At 36.5% G+C, this 23,286-nt stretch overlaps 1 protein-coding gene across 1 annotated transcript in view; it reads left to right on the top strand.

The window, feature by feature from the left end:
* The first annotated feature begins 1,676 nt into the window (after positions 1 to 1,676).
* Positions 1,677 to 23,286, top strand: part of LOC117025701 (cytochrome P450 20A1) — a 52,748-nt gene continuing 31,138 nt past the window's right edge. The window contains 6 exon segments of the mRNA XM_033111736.1: positions 1,677 to 1,918; positions 5,951 to 6,000; positions 6,615 to 6,781; positions 9,382 to 9,524; positions 18,714 to 18,752; positions 18,933 to 19,100. Coding sequence (XP_032967627.1) covers positions 1,847 to 1,918; positions 5,951 to 6,000; positions 6,615 to 6,781; positions 9,382 to 9,524; positions 18,714 to 18,752; positions 18,933 to 19,100 — 639 coding nt within the window. The 5' untranslated portion in view covers positions 1,677 to 1,846.

The following is a 23,286-nucleotide window of genomic DNA, read 5'->3' as shown; positions in this document are numbered from 1 at the left end:
TAAAACTCTGTGGGATAAGTGAAATAGAAATAAGTTCAGAAAAAGAAACCATGGAAAATTTCCAGCTCTTCACAAGTTTATGTATTTAAAAAAAAAATGCTTGATGTTAGTCATCACAGCATTATGGTATTTAAATTCCTTTTTATACATGTAAAAGATATAACTTTCAAAATGTGAATACTTACAATATAATTCTATAAGAAATTTAATCCTTTGAAGATAAAAATTTTAGATGTCACCACAAAAATGTGTGAAAGTATATATATTGTTTTTCAAAAATACTTTTCAGGAAAATTTAGGTAAAAATTTGAAGAACACAAGAGAAGGTCGTTGTATAGTTTTAGAGACTCAATCTCTAAAATACTGTGCCCTGTTCAACCTCTGTAATTTCTTTTTCTTTTTCATAGACCCTCAACTTCAGAGCGTCTCAGGCTATATGTAGGTCAATTGATAAAAGGGGAGTGAGTCCAGATATCCTGGAGGATTGGTGCTTAGGGTTACTGCTACATTACACATTTAAAAACTACTGTTTTGAAAACCTATTTGGAACATGATTTTGATGAGAAATGTCTTCAAAATTCCAAAGATATTTAAAAATGAACTTTTGAAAGAAATCTGTACACAGAGAACTAGAATTAAAACTAGTACTTATGCAAAATTAAATCTCAAATAGCAACGCTTTGATGCATTTACTATAGATGCCAAAAGATTCGCCATTTTCAATATTTTTCATGCATATTCATAAAATGAGTCATTTATCATAGAAGTTCTAAAATGCAATCTAGAATGATTTGCTAATTGCCCTCCTCCCCTTTGGATACTTTATATTATTAAAGCTATAAAATCTATAAACACTTTCAGGACGCTTTCACTAAATGGAACACCAGTAAGTAGCGGGCTTTGCCTTCCATTATCCATGTCAAAACTTCTGAGTCATGTGAAATAGAAGAGGGATCCTAATTAAGAACAACTAATGCTAAATGCTAAAGTAGATATCACTTTTGCAGGAGCTGTGCCAAATAAAATATTGGATATTTGTGCTGAATAAAATATCTAATTTAACCCTACAGGTAACTCTGTGTGGTATTATTTCCGCTGTTTGACACAAAAAGAAATGGAAGCTTAGAAAATTCAAGCAATTTACTGAACGTCTAGCAGAGCCAGGAAATCTTATCCACCACGAGTGTCACGGAATCACATTTACTAGCACTTAAAACATAAATTCTTTTGCGAAACAAGGAACACTTAAAGGTGCCTGGCTCTGACACTTCCCTGTTCAGGTTAGTTTAGATCAGTGGTTTATCACTGCGTTTAACAGCTTTGTTAAAACAGATTGTTGTGCCCCTCTCTCTCCTAAGTGTCTGATTCTGAGGATCGGGTATGGGATGGAGAATCTGCATTTCCAGCAAGTTCCCCAGCAATGCTGCTGCTGCTAGTCCGGGAACCACATTGTGAGAGTCGTTGCTTTAGAGGTTTTAAATTTAAAGCCACTGGGAAAAGTGTTGGTCGCGGCAGGGCAATGATGGGGAGGAGTGATGACAACTCCTGGCGTTTTTTCAGAAGCCTGGGCTCTGTTTCTCTGGGCAACTGCAAATCGTGGGCGTGTCCTGAAGTCGTCTCCACCGTAAGCCCCGCCTCGGGGTGCGGCTCCCGCTGCGCAGCCGCTCCTCGGCGCTCCATTGCTCTCCCCGCCAGCCCGGCCAGGCGTTGGCCACGCCCCTCGCGGTCCATTCGCTCACAGGTTCCGCTGGGCGCCTCTCCTATACGCTCATTCCTTAGGCCCGCCCAGGCCGAAGCGCTGCTGCCCGAGCCAGGGATCCGAGACGTGGCTCCGGGCGGAAGAACCATGTTGGACTTCGCAATCTTCGCCGTTACCTTTTTGCTGGCGTTGGTGGGAGCGGTGCTCTACCTCTACCCGGTAACCTCCGTATCGGCCCTCAGGGCTCTGGCCGCCTCCCCAGCCTATATCTTGGCTACAAAGCTCTGCCCGCTACGGGCCGCAGGGGGCGGGCCTGAGGGGAGGGTTCCGGGTCCTGTTCCCGCCCGCGCGGGGGCATCGATAGGAACACGTGAGGGATGCGGATGGCGCGCGCGACACCTGGTGCTCAGAGGCGAGCGTGCGGTCGGCACGACGACTGCTCAGGTCCGGGAGGAGACGGGCGAGCGACTCAGCTGCCCGAGGAGCCGAGGAACAGCCCGCGCGGCTGCGGGCCGACTGAGAGCTGTTCCTCGGGTCCCGGCCTTTCCACGCCCAGCAACGTTATGCCCGTTACGGGGCGGGTCTCAAGTACTTTGGGTGGCTCTTTGGCAGTAACTCTGCCAAACCCAAATTCCGTTTTCTAGTGTGTCTGGACGAAACTCCAGGGTGCTCCACTCCTTCCTTCCTTTCTCCAAGCATTTTTTTGTGTCATCTGCCTTTCCATCTGTCTTCTGATCTGTTGTTACCGGAATGTAGAATCCTGAAGGGCCTAACTGGTCATGCTCCTCGCACAGCCTCAGAGGCAAATGGAATGAGCACTGTGCAGTTACGTGTTATGTGGCAGCTAGCTTCGGTCACTCTGCTTTATCACTGAATCTCATTCTAGCCTTTCTCTACTTGTCTTGCCAACCTCAGAGGGTGGTTCTGAAAACAAAGGAGCAAGTCGTTGAGGAATCATCTTTAAAACGTGCTCTATAAAGCAAGGTAGTTAGTGGTTTTTTAGAAAAAGGTGTGAAGTTGCTGAACACTACCAAATACATCACTGATGATGACTAAATAGCTTCTTAAACACTTTCAGAGCTGGTAAATAGAGTGGAATATTACAACTACACAACCTGTAGTTTCCAGTATATCTTATTTTCTGAGAAACCACATTTAGTGGCTCCAGGTCTTGAATTTTTGACAGTCTTTAAATGAGACTATGCTTTGATTAACTAATAGGAGCAACACTTTATTTTTTCAACTAAATATGTGTCAGACGGTTCCATATGCTGGGGATACAGCAATGAGCACCCAGACAGAAAATTCCTGACTCGTGGAATTTATATTCTAGTGGAGGGAAACAGGAAATATACAACAAATAACATTTAGTATGTTAGTGTTAAGTGTTATGGAGAAAAATAAAGTTGGGTGTAGGTAGGATTGTTACTTATAAGTAGATGGTGAAGAGATAAGGAGGCATTTGAGCAGAGACCTGGAGGAGATGAAGGACCAAGCCATTCAGATATTTGAGAAAGCATTTCAGGCAGAGAAAGCAAATGCAAGCCGTTGGGGAAACCCTCCTGTTGTGTTCCCGGAAAACAAAAAGACCAGGAAAACAAGACCAGTGTGGCTGAAATGAAGAGACTAACCAGAAAGATAACGTCAGAATGACGGGAATGAATGGCAGATTTTAGTTGTAGGCCATTTTGTGGACTTGGCTTTTACTCTGAGGGTGAGAAGCCACTGGAGGGTTTCAGCAGAAGGTGACATTTTAAATTAAGGGAGTTAATTTTTATTTTGTTAGTTAAATTTTAAGAATCGTTTTGGCTGCTATGTTAAAAACAGACTAGTGGGCCTGAGGCAAGGGTGGAAACTTGTAGAGTAGTTAGGAGGCTATTATAATAATTTTGGTAGAGATGGTGTTGGCTTGGACCAACCAGGGCAGCAGAGTTTGTGAGAACTGGTCCATTGTGAAGATAAAGCCAATGTGATTTCCTAATGGACTGGATGTGAAATGTGAGAGAGGCATCAAGGAAAACAGACTTTTTAGCCTGAGTAGCTGAAAGAATGGACTGATTCCAGGGAAGACTAGTGTTTTGTTGTTTGTTTTTGTTTAGTTTTATTTTGGTGGAAGGTAGTGGGGATTTGTAGAGATGAGGAGTTTGGGTTTCGATGTGTTACATTTGAGTGCCATTTAGATATCCAGGTGGAGATGCTGAGTGGATAATTGTATATAAGTCTTGAGTTTAAGAAAAAGTCCAGGCCGGTGATAGAACTTGGGAGCTGTCAGTGTAAAGAAATGGTAGTTAAAGCTTGGGGACTAGTGATCTCCCAGGGAGTGTAGATACTGGCTGGATGGCTTCCTTCAGCGATATGAACTGTCTCTAAGATTGACAACACTCTTCAAGCTGGAAGATACTGAAGTTATTAAATGTGAACTTGCATTCAAGTCCTTTGTTGATGTCATCGACTTTTCTAAATACCAACTCTCCAACATGATTGCTATGGATGAAACTGCAGTGTTTATGGGCCAAGGATCTCAAACGACAATTGATCAGAGGGGTGCCTCATCAATCTACATTCCCTCCACTGGTTACGAGAGTGTTACCTGTATTTTGGCAATTCGTCTGAATGAAAAGAAAGCCCCACCTCTAATCATCACTAAGGGCAAGAAAGATAAGGTTGAACGTGTTTCAGGCATTTATGTTCTTGAAACCGAAAAAGCCTGGTGCACACAAGCAGTTACAAGGAATTGGGTCGATTTAATGCTTCCACTTGTTTTGCAAGGTGGCCAGAGAGGTCTCCTCGTCTGGGATTCAGCCAGCACTCACCACGCTCAAGACATGAAGAACTTCCTTGCAGAGAGAAGAATAGATCAAATAATGATTCCCATAGGAATGACTGCCTATCTCCACACTCTTGATATTGCAATAAACAAGCCATCCAAGGAGGATTTGCGCATGGAAATCTATGACTACATTGAAAATAGAATGGAGAGAAATCAGCGTGGAAACTGTGAAGCCTAGCCTGCAAGAGGTCCTGACTTGGGTGAAGAATTCATGGGATAAAACCATTGACAGCTGTGTTGCCATTGCACTACGAGCAGGCTACGTGGACAAGAAGTGCTCGTTTAAGGAGCGCTCTATCGCTGGACATGGGAGATTGGGGCCAATGGTTCTACAGGAAATGGAGTTGTAAGAAATTCAAGCCGGAATTCGGGGTTTGGAGAATTATGATGATGTTCCAGAAGAGGATGACATGATTGTCTTTGAATAAATGTAGATTTTTGTACATGAATAAATGTAGATTGTTGTACATGAAAAAAATAAGACATCCTCTGAAAATAAGCCCTACTGGTCTTTTGGAGCAAAAATTAATATAAGACCCAGTTTTATTTTTGGGGAAATACATTATGTAAGGAACAAGGTCATTATTTTTGATGGTTTCAAGGCAGATGGTAGTGGTGAAATTATAATTATCGAGTAGATTGAAGTTTTGCTGGATCTTGCCAGGTACATGCCAAACTTGGGATCCATCTCATCATTGACACTATTTGAGAGATGTGGATGGTAGTAAAGGGCAGGAGAGCATTTAACCTGGTGTCCTGGGGCTCATCCTTCATTTCTGCTAATGAAGTGTGGAGGATGGTGTAGGAGCCACCTTATCCAGCATACAGAGGCTTCTTAAGCTCCCTCTTCATGCTGTTGATGGGACTGTGGAAGCCAGGATTGGGGCAGTGAGGAAGGATTGTACTTAATAGTTACACATCGTTAGAGCTTATTCACAATGACTTGCCATTAGTTTTTTCCAAATATTTCATCATTTCTGTCATAACACAACTCAGTAAAATTGTCCCAGTATTCAAAGACATCAGTTGTATTTTTTTTCCTGTGAAGATACCCTTTCTGGAGCCCTCCATCATCCTTCCCCAGTCAGTACTGGTTACCATCTCATTGTTCTTTTACTGTCATTTCTAACTTAGTTTGAAGTGTTACAAATTCTCAAAATATCAGATAAATCCATAGCTAAATATAACCATAGAAAGCAAGAAGTCAACTATAATTGAGTTTTGGATTTTGCGGTAATTTGAATTTACTATCATTGTGGGTATTCTCTTCACCTGTATTGGATACCCTGTCTCCCGAGATTCCACTGAATTGGAAAGCCATCATTTAAGATCCTGCAGATGTTTTGGCACAACACATCTGACTTAGGAAATATATGTGTGATAATTCATTATACTAAACTACTGTAATATTTTTCCTTAAGGCTTCTCGACAAGCTTCAGGAATTCCGGGGATTACTCCAACTGAAGAAAAGTGAGTATTTTTTGGAATCAAGTAGAGTCAGCTCTTAATTTTTTGCTATCAAAACTAAACCATATTTTTAGATTACTCAGCTTATTTAATTCTTTCATTTACACTCAGCTTACCTTTTGGCATACAACCTAAACTTTGTTAAGAACAGAAAGGAGGGCTATGTAAATCAAAATGTTTAATTGCTTTTACCCCTAGCTAGACAAAGTTGAAAATAGAAAGACAGGATTAAGATAGAAGGAAAGAAGAAAAAAATTAACATAACTGATCTGATGTTTTTCATCAGCCTGTGATGATGTTATGTTCATTGCTATCTTAAGAATGAGGTGCTGCCAAAATTGGATAGTTTTTTAGTATCTAAATCAGAAGTTTCTTGTTTACCTTTTCTTACTTAGTTTGAAGTGTTACGAATTCTCAAAATATCAGACAAATCCATATCTAAATATAGCTATAGAAAGCAAGAAGTCAAATATAATTGAGTTTTGGATTTTGCAGTAATTTGAATTTCATGTACCTTTGGTCTCATGTTTTGACACAGTTAATTCATAATCAACTATTGTTTTTCTGATTCTCCCAAGTTAAATTGATTGTTTAATCAAATGTTCGTCTTTTCTCAGAGATGGTAATCTTCCAGATATTGTGAACAGTGGAAGTTTGCATGAGTTCTTGGTTAATTTGCATGAGAGATATGGGCCTGTGGTCTCTTTCTGGTTTGGCAGACGCCTTGTGGTTAGTTTGGGCACTGTTGATGTACTGAAGCAACATATTAACCCCAATAAGACATGTAAGTTTAATTTTCTTTCTAATTAGCTGATCCGTATCTTTTAAGAATAAATGTCTATAAATAAAGATCCACACATTGTTCTTGGATAGGAATAGCTAACATTATGAATGCTTCATACTATGTGCCAGGCATTGTGCTGAAATCTTTATATTAACTCATTTAAGAAACAATATTGTAAAATGATTATTTTTTTCTTCAGTTTGTGTGTGTGTGTGTGTGTGTATACAGAGGGTGCCAAAAATGTATATACATTTTAAGAAAGCAAAAAAAAACTATTAAAATTGTAATAATATATACTGATAACAAAAGATGAATATAAGTCATGTGTTATACATTTTTTGGCACCCTCGAGGTATATAAATGGACATGTATATATTTTATAAATATAGGTATATAAATATATATATTTAGAATATATATATATATATATATATATATATATATATATAAAATACATATTTAAAATAAAATCCCAATGTGAATTTTTTTGGAACCTGAAAAAATAGTTCTGGGGTACATCTGGAAGAGTAGAGGCACATGAGCAGCCGAGAAACATTTAGAAAAGAACATTAATGAGGGGAATACTTGTAACATCAGATAGAACAGTGTATTGTAAAACTAGATTAATTTAAAGAATCTTGTACTGATTCACTCACAGTAGTCCATTAGACAAACCAAGTATATATGATAAAGATAACATTTTATGGTAAGGGGAAAAGGAAATAAATGGTACTGGGAAAACTGGTAAGGTATTTCGGGAAAGAAATCTGAATCCCTGCCTTACTCTTTATATCAAAATAAATTCCAAATGATTAAAATAAAAGTAATAGAAAACATGGCTAAATATTAAATTTTTTGAGGGGGTTTGTCCATAAACCTTTTCTTGCTATCATATGAGATCTAGGAGCCATCAAGCACAAGATTGGTGAATCTGTCTACATAAAAAATGAAAAATTTCAGTACAATAAAAATACCTTGAAAAAAGTTAAAAAAGAGAGATAGGAAGATGTTGACCACTCATTACTACACATAATGCATAGTAATTGATGATGCTATTTCTGTAAAATAAAAAGGTACAATGAAAAAGTTTAAAAGAAATGGGAAAATTTTCCCACCCATGTATATAAAGTAAATAAAAACTAATAAGAAAACAAGAATAAAATGGAATTTAGAAAAATGGCCAAAAACAAGGAAATTAAGAAAGAAATACAAAAGTAAATGAAAAGATTTCATTAGTAATTACTAACCTCATTAGTAATCAGTGGTGTGCAAAGAAGAATGAAATTTTTACCTTTCTTACTAAAGAGATGAAAAATATTAGCAAAACTCATTGTTGATGAAGGAATAGAGAAGCATAGAGTATAAATGTTTTACAAACTTTCTGGTGAGAAAGTTGACAATGGCCTTTGACTTAGCAATGACATCTTCAGGAATTTATCATGAATTGGTAATCACATAAATGAGAAAATCCGTGTTACACTATTTATAATAAAAATTTGAATCAAATATTTATCAATGGCTGCATAAGAGAATACTTTCAGGCCTTAATAAGATGATATAGATTTATTTTGTTTAGTAAATATTTGTATGGCAATTACTATATGCAAGCACTTCTAAACCCTTTATAAATATTAACTCATTTAATCCTCATAACAACTGTATGAAGTAGCTATTATGGTTATCCCCTGTTTAACAGAAGGCAGAATTAAAGAACTGAGAGGTTAAGTTATTCGCCCAAGGTCACACTCCTCATTTGAGATGAAGCTAGGACTTGAAGCTAGGCATTCTGGCCTGAGTTCATTTTATTAACCACTAAGCTTTCCACACATAGAAAGATGGCTCTGTCAGGAGATACAATGACGAGTAAAACTAGAGTAAAACTAGATGGCCTCTTTTCCTATGGAGTTTATAGTTTAGTGTTGGAGAGTGGGGGAAACATAAAACAGTATTCAAATGATCATACTAATGAATCGGGAAAAGTGCTCTGAAAGAAGGAACTGTAGCTCTTTGTGAAATCTGACAGATTTTTCTGTCTTTCTCTCTCTGTTAAGAAATGTTAACAGCTATAAAAAAAAATCTCTAAAATGTTTAACAATGAGTATCTCTGTGGTAAGGTTTAGATGAATTTTACTTTCTTCTTTGTGTTGTTTTAATTGTCCACAATGACATTGTATTTTGCGTGTGAAAACAATATACTCATTAAACAAACACTTCAAATAGTGATTGAGAAAAGAAATTTTTGAACTCAGCTAAATAATTTTAACTGTAATACTTGATAATTATATACAAAAATCAATTTTGCTTTAAAATTAGTGAAATGAGCTATTTTTAAACAAAGATATTGTTGTCATGTAGGTTGAAAACTTATGCAAGTGTTAATGATTTATAGTAGAATTCCCAATCAGGATATTGTACTCTTCCCAATTTTTGTTGCTTCTTGAACAGTTCATATTTAGAAAAGACATTTAAGGGAGCTGTGCAAAAAAAGTTGCCATGCTCTCAGCTGCAATTCCATACCTCCCTGATCTCTATATTCTTTTGCTGGAGATTTTTTTTTTTTTGGGAGACTGACTTAGAAATGTTTAATTTCTCTGTTTCAGCTGACCCTTTTGAAACCATGCTAAAGTCATTACTAAGATATCAATCTGGTGGTGGGATTGTGAGTGAAAACCACACAAGGAAAAAATTGTATGAAAATGGTGTGACTAATTCTCTGCAGAGTAATTTTGCTCTTCTGCTAAAGGTAAGGTGATAAGTAGCTTGGCCTGAAGTTCTACAGTACAGATAATAGTCATTTTTGACGATTGGTGTCTTGTCTTGTCATTGCTATTCTTTTTGTACTCGACTTTCTATGATGATTTATATTTTCCTGAAATTCTAAAACAAAACTATAAACCAAAACAAAACAAAACGAAAATCCTAGACTCCCTGTATACATTGGAAGGATAGGAGTGAAAAGAATCTGAAAATTTTTTTTATGTCAATAGATTTGTCCCTTGTTTTCAAGCCAGATTAAACCAGTGTTTCCCAAAACATCGGCTGAGCTCACCTGAAATACTTCATTGTTAAAAATGCAGATTAGTTGGCCTTTACTTGGGCACATGGAATCACTGTGGGGGACCTGACATTTTTAAAGAAGCTCCACAAATGATTTACAAAGTTTGAGAACAACACTAATACCATTTCTTTTTTTGTCCCTAATGATCCTTAGCTGAGTCCTGTGTGCTCCCTGACAGTTGTCTGTGTTCCCCATAGAACTGTTCTAAACATTCACCCTTAGTGTAGCATTGCCGGTCCTACCCAGGCCCTTTGCTTGCTGTAGATGTCCTTGCCTCCTGCTTTGCTGAGACTATAGAGTCCCTTACGTGTGAGCTTTCTCAGTGTCCTTCCCCCATCAGCAAACTGTCCATCTCAATCCCTGTTCTTTCTTTTCATTTTAAATCTTAAAAACCCTTTATTCTGCCCAAAGCTAATCCACCCATTTAAATATAATGTATGTGTATTTAATGTATTAAATATAATGTGCCCTTCAAATATAATGTAATTTATAAAAGTAATATGTGGTTGCTATAGCAAACATGGAAAATCTAACAGTATAAAGAAATCACCCATAATTTCCATATATATATAAACATATATAGATGATTGATGGCATACCGTATGTAGAATTTTATGTCCTCTTTCACTTTAAAACATATCATAAACATTTTATCCTGTCATTAAAATTTGTGCAAAAAACTAAAATTAGGCTTACTTTTTTCTAATACTCATTTTACAAGATACGGAAAAACTTAGGAAAGTTCTAAGGAAAAAAATTTTTAATAATGTGCATTACCCAGTGATAACCATGTTTAATATTTTAAAATACTTTCTATCATTTCAGTCTTTTCTATGCGCAATAGAATTTTATCAGCATTATATTGTATGGATAGTTTGAGACTCTGCATTTTTGACTTACCATTATTTTGTAAGCATTTTTATAACACTAAGTATGTTGGAAGATTACATTTGAGAGGAGTCTTTAATGTCAATTTTACCACCTAAATATCTTTCAAATTGGCCTTCTCTCCACCAGCACTGCTATCATCTTAGTTTAAGCTTCTGTCATCTCACCTGGATTAATTGTTTCTCCACCTTCTGTTTTCTACTTTCTGCAGGGATTCTTAAACTTAATTTATGACGTGTATCTCTTGGCAGTTTGGTGAAACTTATGGACTTCTCAGAATAATATTTTTAAATGTGTAAATACAAAGGATACCAATATAGTTATCAAAATATTATTTTAAAAAACTTGTGTAATATATGTGGTTCATTATTAATGCATTAAATAACAAGATCTGGCAATGTTTTAAAAAACGTCCATGATTTTAAAGTAATGATGTTATGAGGGACAAAACCATCATTTTGAGCTTTTTGTAATAACTGTAATATGATATATACATACTTGAGATTTTTATTGGTGACAAAGTCAAAGGGCCTATTCATAATCGAAGGAAATGCTAAATTTTATTTAGTGGTTAGTGAAAAAAAAAGATGTTTTCCCCCCTCATTCAAATCCATGAAATTCTGGATTCTATGCCTAGACCCTTTGATATCTCTGGACTTGAAGTTAAGAACCCCTGAGAATAGATACTTTCAAAATGCAGTTCTTATTTCATCACTCCCTTGATCAAAAACCTTTCCTGAAAGGTTTGTTCCTGGGACAAACTCCAAAATGTAATCTTAAAGGCCGTGTGTGATTTAGCCTGCCTGCTTTTCCAGCCTTGTTTCCCACATTCTCTTTTGTGCTTATACTCTAGCCACACTGATTTTCTGTTCTATACTGTACCTCGTTCTCTCCAGTCTCAGGCCTCTATATTTTATTCCCATTAACTGAATTGTCTCCCTAGCCATCCATGCATTTACTTAATGCATTTTCATTCTTAGCTTGTAACTTAAATGTCACTTCCCCAGGGAAACCATCTCTGATCATCCCACTGTCCCTAGATAAGTCCCCCTTTACAGGCTGTCATAACATGCTATACATTTCCTTCACAACACTTCCCAGTTTGCATTATGTTTTGTGTAATTCTCTGAATGTGTGTCTCCTAAGCTGTGTGTTCCATGAAGGGAGGAATTCTTCTTTTTTGATTACTACTGTACACTTGGCTCGTGGTGTAGAATAAGCCTTCAGTAAATATTTATTAAATCAGTGAATGACCAACTTAAATTCCTCAATTCATGGTCTCCTCTCTCATCTCTATGGGTCTATTCTTGCTATTTCCTCCCTGGAAACATTTTTCCCACCTTGCCTGGCTAAGTCCTACTCCAATCCCAGTTTAGTTATGTACCCTTCCCCACACACTCTTTCTAAACTACCATAACAGCTTGGATATACTTACATAACAATTAAATCCATTTTCTTATCTCTTGTCCTTTTTAGATGGTGTTTTCCTTCCCCTTTTCCCTAATCTGTGTACTTCAAAGCTGTGTATTTTGTTTGATGTTTAATGTAGCTGCTTAGGAAATAGATTATGGTGTAGTGCAGACTATTAAGCTTGGGCAAGAGGCTCTGAATCTTTCTTCTGTCATTTAATATCTACACGATCATTTGTGTATCACTTGGCCTTTGTGAGCTTTTATTTCCCCATCTTAAACTGAGGATAATATTCACATTACAAATTTGCTGTCAGGATTATGAAATAATGATGTAAAACAGTAAAACCTATCAATACAGTAACTACTCAAGAAATACCTTTCCTTCTCCTTTGCTTGAGAAAGATTTTCCTGCTGTTTGTTTGCTGCTTCCCCCCTCACATTCTTCTGTTAACATTTCTCCTTGCTTATATTTTTCCTGCTCTTCTCAAAGCATACCTCCTCATTAATATTTCCAACTTGGCTGAGTCATTCCTTTTTCATGGAGAGTTTCTATAGTTGATGGGCCTATGTCTGTCTCATTTGGAGAGTTACATAGAAGTCCTTCCAATTCTACAGAAATTAAACCCACATTCAATCACAAGTGCATAAACACCCCTCACTTACTCTCTCATTATATAAAAGTAAATAATTTTAAAAATCATGGAAAGTTGAGAGCAACAAAAATAGAATAGTGTATTGACCATCCATGTCCTCGTCACCAAACTTTAAGTTATCAAATTAGACTCAATCTTATTTTATCTGTAACCATACTTACTTCCCCTGTCCTCTCTCGATTACTTTAAAGCAAATTCCAGACATCATACCAATGAGGACGTGCTTTTAAACGTTCCTAACAGCGTTTAGCATATAATAGCCACTTGGTCAGTTTTATTTTTTTTTTCCTTCTCATCCTCTATAACTTTGTTCATTCCTCTAAAATTATTCTGATTGTGCATTCATTATAAGCATTTTTGTAACTTTTTTGAATTACAGAATACTTGATAGCTCGTAAGAGGATGCCATATTGACTATTGTCTTATAATATCCACTTTTAAAAAATTACATTTAGTAAATGCTTAATGCCATTTTTTTCCTTATTGGAGTTCTATGTAAAACTCACACTTTCCATTCAAGACTTCAGACTGGCTTTCTGAGTCTACCAGAAGCATTAATTGGCTCCTCTATGCATCGTTTATCTTCTAAAAACAGACCAGACAGGCCTTTAACCATGGCTGGCTGGTGATTAGTTTCTCTCCTTTCCAGTTCCCATTTCTAACTGATAGCCATTATTCACAGGGCCATCAGGAGACTTGTATACCAAATTCCCACCCTCTCATTGTTATTCTTGTTTTGTATCTCAAGGTTTTGTATTGGTCATGCTCACATCATGTTTCTGAATCGCTCAGGTTGACTGCTTCGGTTGTCATGACTATTCCCGTCTCCCCTCATTGTCCTCTCTGAAAGCAGTTGTGTTGCCTTTCTGTGAGCATTCTCCAGTCAGAATCCTCTTTTCTATTTTTTTTAAACACCAATCTTTTGAAAGAATTTTTTTGTATTTAATTGTATATCTTCAGGGAATTTTGCCCATTTCTCTTTGCTTTGCTTTTCTCATACCTTTTTATTCAGTAATATTTATTGTTAAAAGCCTTAATTATTCTTTCTTTTCTGCTTCAAACTAAGTAATTCTAACTTCTTTAATCTCTTATAATAGGCTCTATTTCAGTCTTTTTTACTGTTATTCGGTATTCCATTTTTTTCTCCTTCTTGAAGAAAGGCAAATCAAGGTGGAAAATTATTTCTCAATTTTAATGTTTCTTGTCATCATATTTTCAAGCGTTGGTCCATAGACTGGATTTATATGTGAGAAATGTGTTTCACATTTTTATTGTCAAACCCATAGCCCAAGCCAGTTACTTAGCTTAGGCATTAGTCAGAAATACCAAATAAATGTTTAATCCGTGAGAATGTGACTGAAGAGTGCTGCTGTCAGAGCATTCTTCTCTTCTCTGAGAATGGTTTATTTTAAGTGAATAGTGCTGTTTACCAGAGTTATCACCCCAAAATAAGTTGTATAATTCATATTGACACAATAAACCTTTTGCCTTTTTTTGTTTTTTGTCCAGATCTGCATTCTGTGTTCTGATATTTCTCTAATCCTCTCAAACCTCATGCTATGAGTTCTGAGTCCTTCCGATTCTGACCGTCTCTGTTCCAGAGCTGAATGTAAACCTCTACTTTAATTCTGTGAGTGTAACTTCTCGCTTCTGTGTGCCTCAGTCCAATATTACCCAGTGACTTTTGGGTTAAATTCTGATTTAACAAGTGTTTCTGGATTTTAGAATTTGTGACCTTTGTCCAGAATCCTTTTAATTGACAGCTTAGTAATACTATTAATAGCCAAAATTATTGGGTTCATTGGTTTAATAGCTTGTATGAACTCATGTAAGCCTCACAAGAACTTTATAGGTATACATTGTTATTTCTCCCTCTTCCCAGATGAAGAAACTAAAGCACAGAGTGGTTAAGTAACTTATCCACGTAAATAGTACGTAAATAGTACGACTAGAATTTGATGCCAGTCAGTCTGGCATATTGCTTCTTGATAGCTTGGTTCTGTTACCCTGGGATGTCGTTTTGCTTAACTAGTTTTTTTTTCTGTTTAAATCTTTTTTGAGTATTGTACTCACAATATTATCGTGATGCAAGATAGAATTAAAAATGCTTCTCTGAAATTCTAATATTTCCACAATTATTACTGAATAATTACCTAAAGACTTTCTTCAAAAAGAAACCTTGTGTTCTTTTAGAACAACTGATATGTACTCCAAAATCTTATCTGTTGAATTGTAAGTCTGCTTGTAGGTATATTTTAACTCAAGACTTATTTTTCTTTAATATAATTTTATATTAGTTGAAATTAGCATGGTATTTTAATGTAAAAATTCTGAAGAAGTGTGTAAGTTATATTGTGTATCATGTGGCCTGAATAATGTGTCCTTATTCAGGACACATGATAAGATTGATAGCATACATTTTTTGGTCTTTACAGTTTATAAATCATATATATATGTGTATATATGTATCCATATATGTATAATTTATATGTCATATAAATATGGCTGGTAAAAGAATATCCCAGCATAGACATATTCCTATTATTCAACAGGGTAATTCTGTCTTTCATGTAAATGTACATGTATCACACATGACAAAATTGGAAAGGATATTCTAAAAAGAAGTCTATTAGGAGTGAAAGCGTTTATTATAGATTGGACATTTCTATCCATAAGTCAATATGTAACACTGAACTATCAAACGCAGCTCATCAACAAATTGTTAGAATTCCCACCTAATATAATCTGGTCAAGATTCATGAACTAAGAGATTCCCATAATCCTCTAACAGATGTACTAGATATGTGCCTAGAGAAAAATCCTGCATGAATCACTTATATTTGCATTGATTCATAGAGTATTGTACAAAACAAGTGGATTAAGCCACGAGCAAATAACTGCAGTTATGTGATACAAGGGACAGTATTAGTAACAAAAGTTTATGGTCATCGTTTAATGGTCAGTGGTGTTTCCACAGGTTTACCTTACACACTTGGAACCAACAAAGGAAAAAAAGAAGAAATATAAAAGAAAAAATACTCTCACAGTATTTGCAGATTGGTTTGCATTGGGGTCCTCCTTTAACACTTACCCAGGCCTTGTACAACTCTACCTTAGCTTTTACTTTCTACTTGGATGGAGCCAGAACACCTGCCAGATATGAAAATGTAGACTTCTCAGGCCTTTTAGGAGCATGTGTCCTGCCCTTGGGTATGTGCATGGCTTTCTTAATTCCCTGGTATATGCAGAAGCTTTAGGAAGCTCTTCCACATTTATCTCTTCTTGCAACCTCTTCCTTTCTGGGCTTCTTGGTCTGTTTATTGTTTGTCCTAAATGTTGTGCCTTGCTCCAGCTGTTATGGCCAGTACCTGTGCCTTTAGATGTTTTTAGTAGAAGCCACCCAGGAACCTATCCTAGCTCTGCGAATGCTCAGAGTTGGACAAAACAAAGGGAAGCCTTTACACCAGTCCTTGATGGGAGCTGCCAGACAGGTTGATACAACCACAGTTGTTTGAGAATAATGTCTGTATTACTTCCTAGCAAAATGCACCAGGAGTATGGGCTGCTGCTCTCATAGATGCTGCCTGTCTGGGGTGTGGGCATGGTAGGCAGGTTGTTTAAAATGCCACAGTGCTTTCTTACACAAAGCAGCAGCAGCTTTCTTCACCATGCCTTCCCCTGGTGGTTGTGTTTTTTACTGTATTCCAGAGTTTTTCTGAGGCTGATTCTGACAGTTTTTGCCAGCTCATTATACTTGCTTTTGGAGAGGGATAGAGTGTAGGGATTACCTACTCTTCTATTTTGGGTGATGATTTTGGTGACTAGTGGTGATGGTGCTTTTAATGACGTTCCAAAGGTGTCAGTTCTTTCTGTTGTCTGCAGTGCTGTTGGCTTTTGGCTGCCATGCTACTGAGGTGAGCAGAGAAGGGAGATGTAAATAACCTTAAGTTACAACATCACAGACCCCACTGTCTCACTGAGGTTCAGTTGTTTTTGTTGGATACACACTTCTCAGTGGATACTGGGCTTTGGCTAATTGCCAAAGTGCCGAAATGCTTGATTTTAGTTGTTTAGTTATTTTGCACATATTTTCAGTGTTTTAGAGGGAGAATGGGATCACCAAGATCCTTCACCATTCTGGAAATCAGTCTCTCTTCCAGAGCATTTTGAGAGAATAGTAATGGGAAACATTATAAAGATACAATAAAATTTCAAAATTATGATGATGGCTTGTGTCTGGATCAACAAGACAATGTCAAAAAATAGTTTCAAATTCCTACAGGAATTCAATGTTTAATAAATGACTTTAATGAGTGGCGTTTCAAGTAGGTGGAAAAAAGACACATACTTAATGGTGAGACAACAATGTAACAGTTTGTGAAAATTAAATGAACAAATAAATCAATGAAATGCACACTTTATACCCAAGTAAATTCTACTTTAAGGGTAAGGGTCAATGTAAAGTCTCAGCATTGACTTGTGGTGCTTGGAATAAATTCAAACAAATATCTCAACACTAAGGCTGTAAATCATGAGGGTGTCATGTCACATGGGTTGGGCCTGACAATTTTAAAAGGCCTGTGTAGGATTAGACGTTAAGGAGTAGACTGAGTGATGAAGAAGGTACGGTCTTGCAGTTCAGTACCTAAGTGGGTGAACACTGACCCCAGTTGGGCTTCCCGTGTGTACACGAAGCTGGATGGTTGCAGGTTGTGTCCTTTTCCTAGGATTGTTTTGAGGCAAAAATCCCATGCTTATTAAGAAAAATGATGTTTTCTGAAACAAACAAATTCTGATGTTTAGACAAAGGAGATCTTATGGAAAGCTTCCCCTCTCCCCCGCAGTGTTTACCTTTCTATTTGAAACTTGCATCATTACCTAAAAACAAATTTATATTTGCTCTTCTGTTTTCACCTAGAAATATCCTTGCTTTAATGGTTTGTTTCCAAAATCATTTTACTTTTTAGTATAAAGGAAGCTATGTGGTTTCTATAATAACTACAGGGTGATAGCCTTTTAAAATATGTGGAATTATTTTGTTAGTAATATGAAAGTAATTTGTAAAATCATGTAGTTATGTTCTATTTTAATCATTATCTACTTGTTTCCTTCAAACTTCATCCAAGTCTCAGAGTTCTTTTCAAGTATATTAACTGCCTCAATTCATTAGTATTGTTACTGCGGAATCATTAAGGCCTCCTTTCCCCTTTTTTAAAAAAAGGTGTTATATTCCATATACTTCACTTTAAGTAGGTGTGTAAACCTATGTAGTACTAATCTTTTCATTTTGAATATTTATTCTGTTTCTCAGAAAATTAATTTTAATCCTTTATATTGTGACAAAACTTGCGTGGAGTTAATAGGGGAACAGAGCTTAAATTTGAGTTCCTAACATGAAAGGGACTTTATATATATATATTACCTCACAAAACCCTTGCACATTATATGACATGGGTATAATTATCCCCATCACAGCAACCATGCAAGGTAGGAGATGTCATCCCCTTTTAATTGTTGAGACACTCGAACCTTGGAAAAGTTAAATTGCTCAAAGTCACATTACTTTTAAGTGACAGAACAAGAAGTAAAACCAAAGTTTTTCTGACTCTAAAGCTTTTGATATTTTTCCTGCACATTGTTTTTATTCCACAAAGGATTTAATAAATACTTGTTGGATGAAGAAATGACAGAGAGACTGAGAATTTTCTGTTACTAAAGAGTACCTAACACTTTAACATATTCATGTATTTATTGATTGTTTACTATATCACAAGCATTCTGTGGTGGACCTTTACTATTTTAATTAGATACTAAGATTTTAGTGTCTTAATTTCCATTAGGTTTAAGGTTTTACCAGCCTTTGAACTTTTAATTTATACTTTGTTTTTATTGTTGTGGTGGTCATTCTGTTTGTTTTGCAGATCAGCCCTTTGACAGAATCTGAACTTGAACCATTGAGGGTATGTTATAATTACAGGCAGCGCTAGTAGTGTTAGCCTGACAGATGAAGTAATCACCTGGATGCTTACCTTGATTGCACAGCTGAACTGCATCCTCAATGAAATAATCTGCTTGCTGAATTTTTCTAAGATTTAGCAAGAGGAAATAGTAAATCATAGTGGTCTTCTGTTCTCTTTCAGCTTTCAGAAGAATTATTAGATAAATGGCTCTCCTACCCAGAGTCCCAGCATATACCCCTTTGCCAGCATATGCTTGGTTTTGCTATGAAGTCTGTCACACAGATGGTCATGGGTAGTGCATTTGAAGATGACCAGGAAGTCATTCGCTTCCAGAAGAATCATGGTACAGTAAGTCCAGAATCAAATTTAAAATTATTCTTTCATCAACTTGGATAGTTGAATAACACAGACTTTGCCTCTTAAGAAGGTTTAAGATTCTATAGTGTAGAATTTCTTTGTTTTGGGCTAAAAAACAACAATGCAAGCAGAGATAATTGTGGTTTTTAAAAACTTAAGAATTACTCTTTTTAAGCAATTACTTTTTGAAATTTAAATAGTAGATGACTGAAGAAGTTTTAATACTCAACAAGTACTTGTATGTTATTAAATAACACTGAATTCTAGAATAAAGAGAAAAACTATATTTAATAGAAGTAGAATGTGTCCTATATAGAAAGAAGTTAAAGCCAATGGAGTATTAAAATACCAGGGGGGTGCCAAAAAAATGTATACAAGTGGACACTTTGGTCAGCATTGCTCAAGCAGTAGTTCGCCGTAATCAGAAGTGTCTGGACGCTGATGGTAACCACTTTGAGCACCTCTTGTAATTGCAGGAGTCAAATGTGACTTGTATATATTGAGTATTACAATTTTAATGGTTTTTTTCCTTTCTTAAAATGTATATACATTTTTTTTTTGCAACCTCTGTAGTAATGAAATAAGGTTTGAAGAAAGGCTTATTCAGTCTAAAGTTGATTTACTGTTTGCCTTTTCTAGATTCACATGTGGAATTTATTGTTCTCTATTTAAAAAAAACAAAAAGTTTTTTATTCTCTATTTAAAAAAATATTTAACATGGAATATTTTATTAGTTTGAAGTATATAGATAGCATGGTGATTCGACATTTATATACCTTAGGATGTGATCACCATGGTAAGTCTAGTAACCATCTGTCACTGTACAAAGTTATTACAATATTATTGACATATTCCCTGTGCTGTACAGTACATTCCCATGGCTTATTTATTTTATACCTGAAAGTTTGTATCTTTTATTCCCTTTCACCTTTTATACCCATCCCTGCCCTGCTCCCGTTGGGCAACCATCAGTTTGTTCTCTGTATGTATGGGTCTGTTTCTGTTTTTCATTCATTTGTTCTGCCTTTTTTTTTTTAGATTTACATATAAGTGAAATCATACTATTTGTCTTTCTCAGTCTGACTTATTTCACTTAGTATAATGCCCTCTAGGTCCATCCATGTGGCAAATGGCAAGGTTTCATTTTTTTTTTTTTTTTAAGATTTTATTGGGGAAGGGGAACAGGACTTTATTGGGGAACAGTGTGTACTTCCAGGACTTTTTTCCAAGTCAAGTTGTTGTCCTTTCAATCGTAGCCGTGGAGGGTGCCGTTCAGCTTCAAGTTGTTGTCCTTTCAGTCTTAGCTGTGGAGGGCGCAGCTCAGCTCCAGGTCCAGCTGCCGTTGCCAGTTGCAGGGGGTGCAGCCCACCATCCCTTGGGGGAGTCGAACCAGCAACCTTGTGGTTGAGAGGATGTGCTCCAACCAACTGAGCCATCCGGGAGCTCAGCGGCAGCTCAGCTCAATGTGCCGTGTTCAATCCTAGTTGCAGGGGCCTCTGCCCACCATCCCTTGTGGGACTCGAGGAATCGAACTGGCAACCTTGTAGTTGAGATCCTGCGCTCCAACCAACTGAGCCATCCGGGAGGCAGCTCAGCTCAAGGTGCCGTGTTCAATCTTAGTTGCAGGGGGCAGAGTCCACCATCCCTTGTGGGACTCAAGGAATTGAACTGGCAACCTTGTGGTTGAGAGCCCACTGGCCCATGTGGGAAACGAACCGGCAGCCTTCGGAGTTAGGAGCATAGAGCTCCAACTGCCTGAGCCACCGGGCCGGCCGGGTTCATTCTTTTTTATTGCTGAATAATATTCTATTGCATACATATACCACATTTTCTTTATCTGGTCATCTATCGATAGACACCTAGGTTGCTTCCATATGTTGGCTGTTATCAGTAATGCTGTAATGAACATAGGGATGCATATATCTTTTTCAAATTAATGTTCTCATTTTCTTTGAATAAGTACCCAGAAGTGGAATTGGTGAGTCATATGGCAGTTTCTATTTTTAATTTTCTTGGGGAATCTCTATACTGTTTTCTTTTTTATTTATTTATTTTAAAGTTTATTGGGGTGATAATTGTTAGTAAAATTACATAGATTTCAGGTGTACAATTCTGCATTACATCATCTATAAATCCCATTGTGTGTTCACCACCCAGAGTCAGTTCTCCTTCCATCACCGTATATTTGATCCCCTTTACTCTCATCTCCCACCCCCGTCCCCACTTACCCTCTGGTAACCACTAAACTATTGTCTGTGTCTATGAGTTTTTGTTTCTCATTTGTTTGTCTTGTTCTTTTGTTGTTTTTGGTTTATATACCACATATCAGTGAAATCATATGGTTCTCTGCTTTTTCTGTCTGACTTATTTCGCTGAGCATTATACTCTCAAGATCCATCCATGTTGTCACAAATGTTCCTATATCACCTTTTCTTACTGCCCAATAGTATTCCATTGTGTATATATACCACAACTTCTTTATCCATTCATCTATCGAAGGACATTATGATTGTTTCCATGTCTTGGCCACCGTAAATAAAGCTGCAATGAACATTGGAGCACACGTGTCTTTATGTATAAATGTTTTCAGATTTTTTGGGTAGATACCCAGGAGAGGTAATTCTATTCGTAATTTTTTGAGGAACCTCCACACTGCCTTCCATAACGGCTGCACCAGTCTGCATTCCCACCAATAGTGTATGAGGGTTCCTTTTTCTCCACAGCCTCTCCAACACTTGTTACTGTTTGTCTTGTTGATGACAGCCATTCTGACTGGGGTGAGGTGATACCTCATTGTGGTTTTTTTTTTGCATTTGTCTGATGATTAGTGATGTTGAGCATTTTTTTATATGTCTATTTGCCATTTGTATATCCTCTTTGGAGAAATGTCTCTTCAGGTCCTCTACCCATTTTTCAATTGGGTTGTTTGTTTTATTGTTGTTGAGTTGCATGAGTTCCTTGTATATTTTGGATATTAGCCCCTTATCGTAGGCACTGTTTGCAAAAATCTCCCGTTCAGTTGGTTGCCTATATGTACTGTTTTCCATAGTGGCTGCACCAATTTACAATTTCACCAACAGTGCATAAGGGTTCCCTTTTCTCCACATCCTGGCCAGCATTTGTTACTTGTTGACTTTTTGATGATAACCATTCTGACAGGTGTGTGGTGGTATCTGATTGTGGTTTTGATTTTTATTTCCCTGATGACAAGTGATGTTGAGCATCTTTTCATGTCCGTTGGCCATTTGTATGGCATTCTCGAAACTAGAGTAAATAATACTCTCTCTTTTTTTTTTTTTTTTATCAATCTCAACATTAATTTATTTGGTTCAAATTATACTTAGGTCATTTACTGCATATTGGGTCTCTGAGAAATTATTCCTTATTTTATTCAAATCTATAAAAACAGGTTAAATAATCAAGATAATTTGTTTAAAACAAAAATCACTAGGAACTGTGGCTTAACACCTTGTAATTTAGTATTATAGTTTATCTCCCATTAAAATGGTTTTATTACTTTTGTTTGATGATTAAAAAAGTATACATTTCTTATAAAACATTCATATATTCAGGAGTGTAAAAATAAAAGTGGAAAAATTACTCTAAATTCCACTTCCTTGAATAAACTACTCTATGTACACAGGCAAAATAAATTGGTTAAGGAGTTTCTAAAATGGCTTCATATTTTAATGAACAATCATTTTTGACTCTGTTATTGATTTGTGATTTTTTTTCACGTTGACAAGACAGCATTTTTAAAAAGAGACCTCCACTATTATTTCCAGGAGTTTCTTCTAAGCTGCTGATACCGATTTTGCATGTTTTTATGTTGGTATTTTTTTACTCTGCCTTTTTCTTTCTTATAACTTCAAAGTAGAAATAATTTCAAACTTACTGAAAGGATGCAAGTAGTACTAGGAACTCCTATATATCCTTTATCCAGTTCACCAGTTGTTTACGTTTTGCCCTATTTGCTTTTGTCAGTCATTCTTTCTTTATCTGTCTCTATTGCTTCCCCCACCACCTGAACCACTTGAGAGTAGACATTTTACCTCTTTTTTCCTAAATACTTCAGCCTGTGTTCACTAAAAACAAGAATATTCTCTTATATAGTGACAACATAGTTTTCAAGCTTGGGAAATTTAACGTACTATACTCTTATCCAGCGCCCATATTC

The sequence above is a fragment of the Rhinolophus ferrumequinum genome, chromosome 8 (genome assembly GCF_004115265.2).
Source record: "Rhinolophus ferrumequinum isolate MPI-CBG mRhiFer1 chromosome 8, mRhiFer1_v1.p, whole genome shotgun sequence".
In the NCBI taxonomy this organism is placed as follows: domain Eukaryota; kingdom Metazoa; phylum Chordata; class Mammalia; order Chiroptera; family Rhinolophidae; genus Rhinolophus; species Rhinolophus ferrumequinum.
The sequence above is the reverse complement of the archived record's forward strand: the minus strand, read 5'-3'. Positions and strand labels throughout refer to the sequence as shown.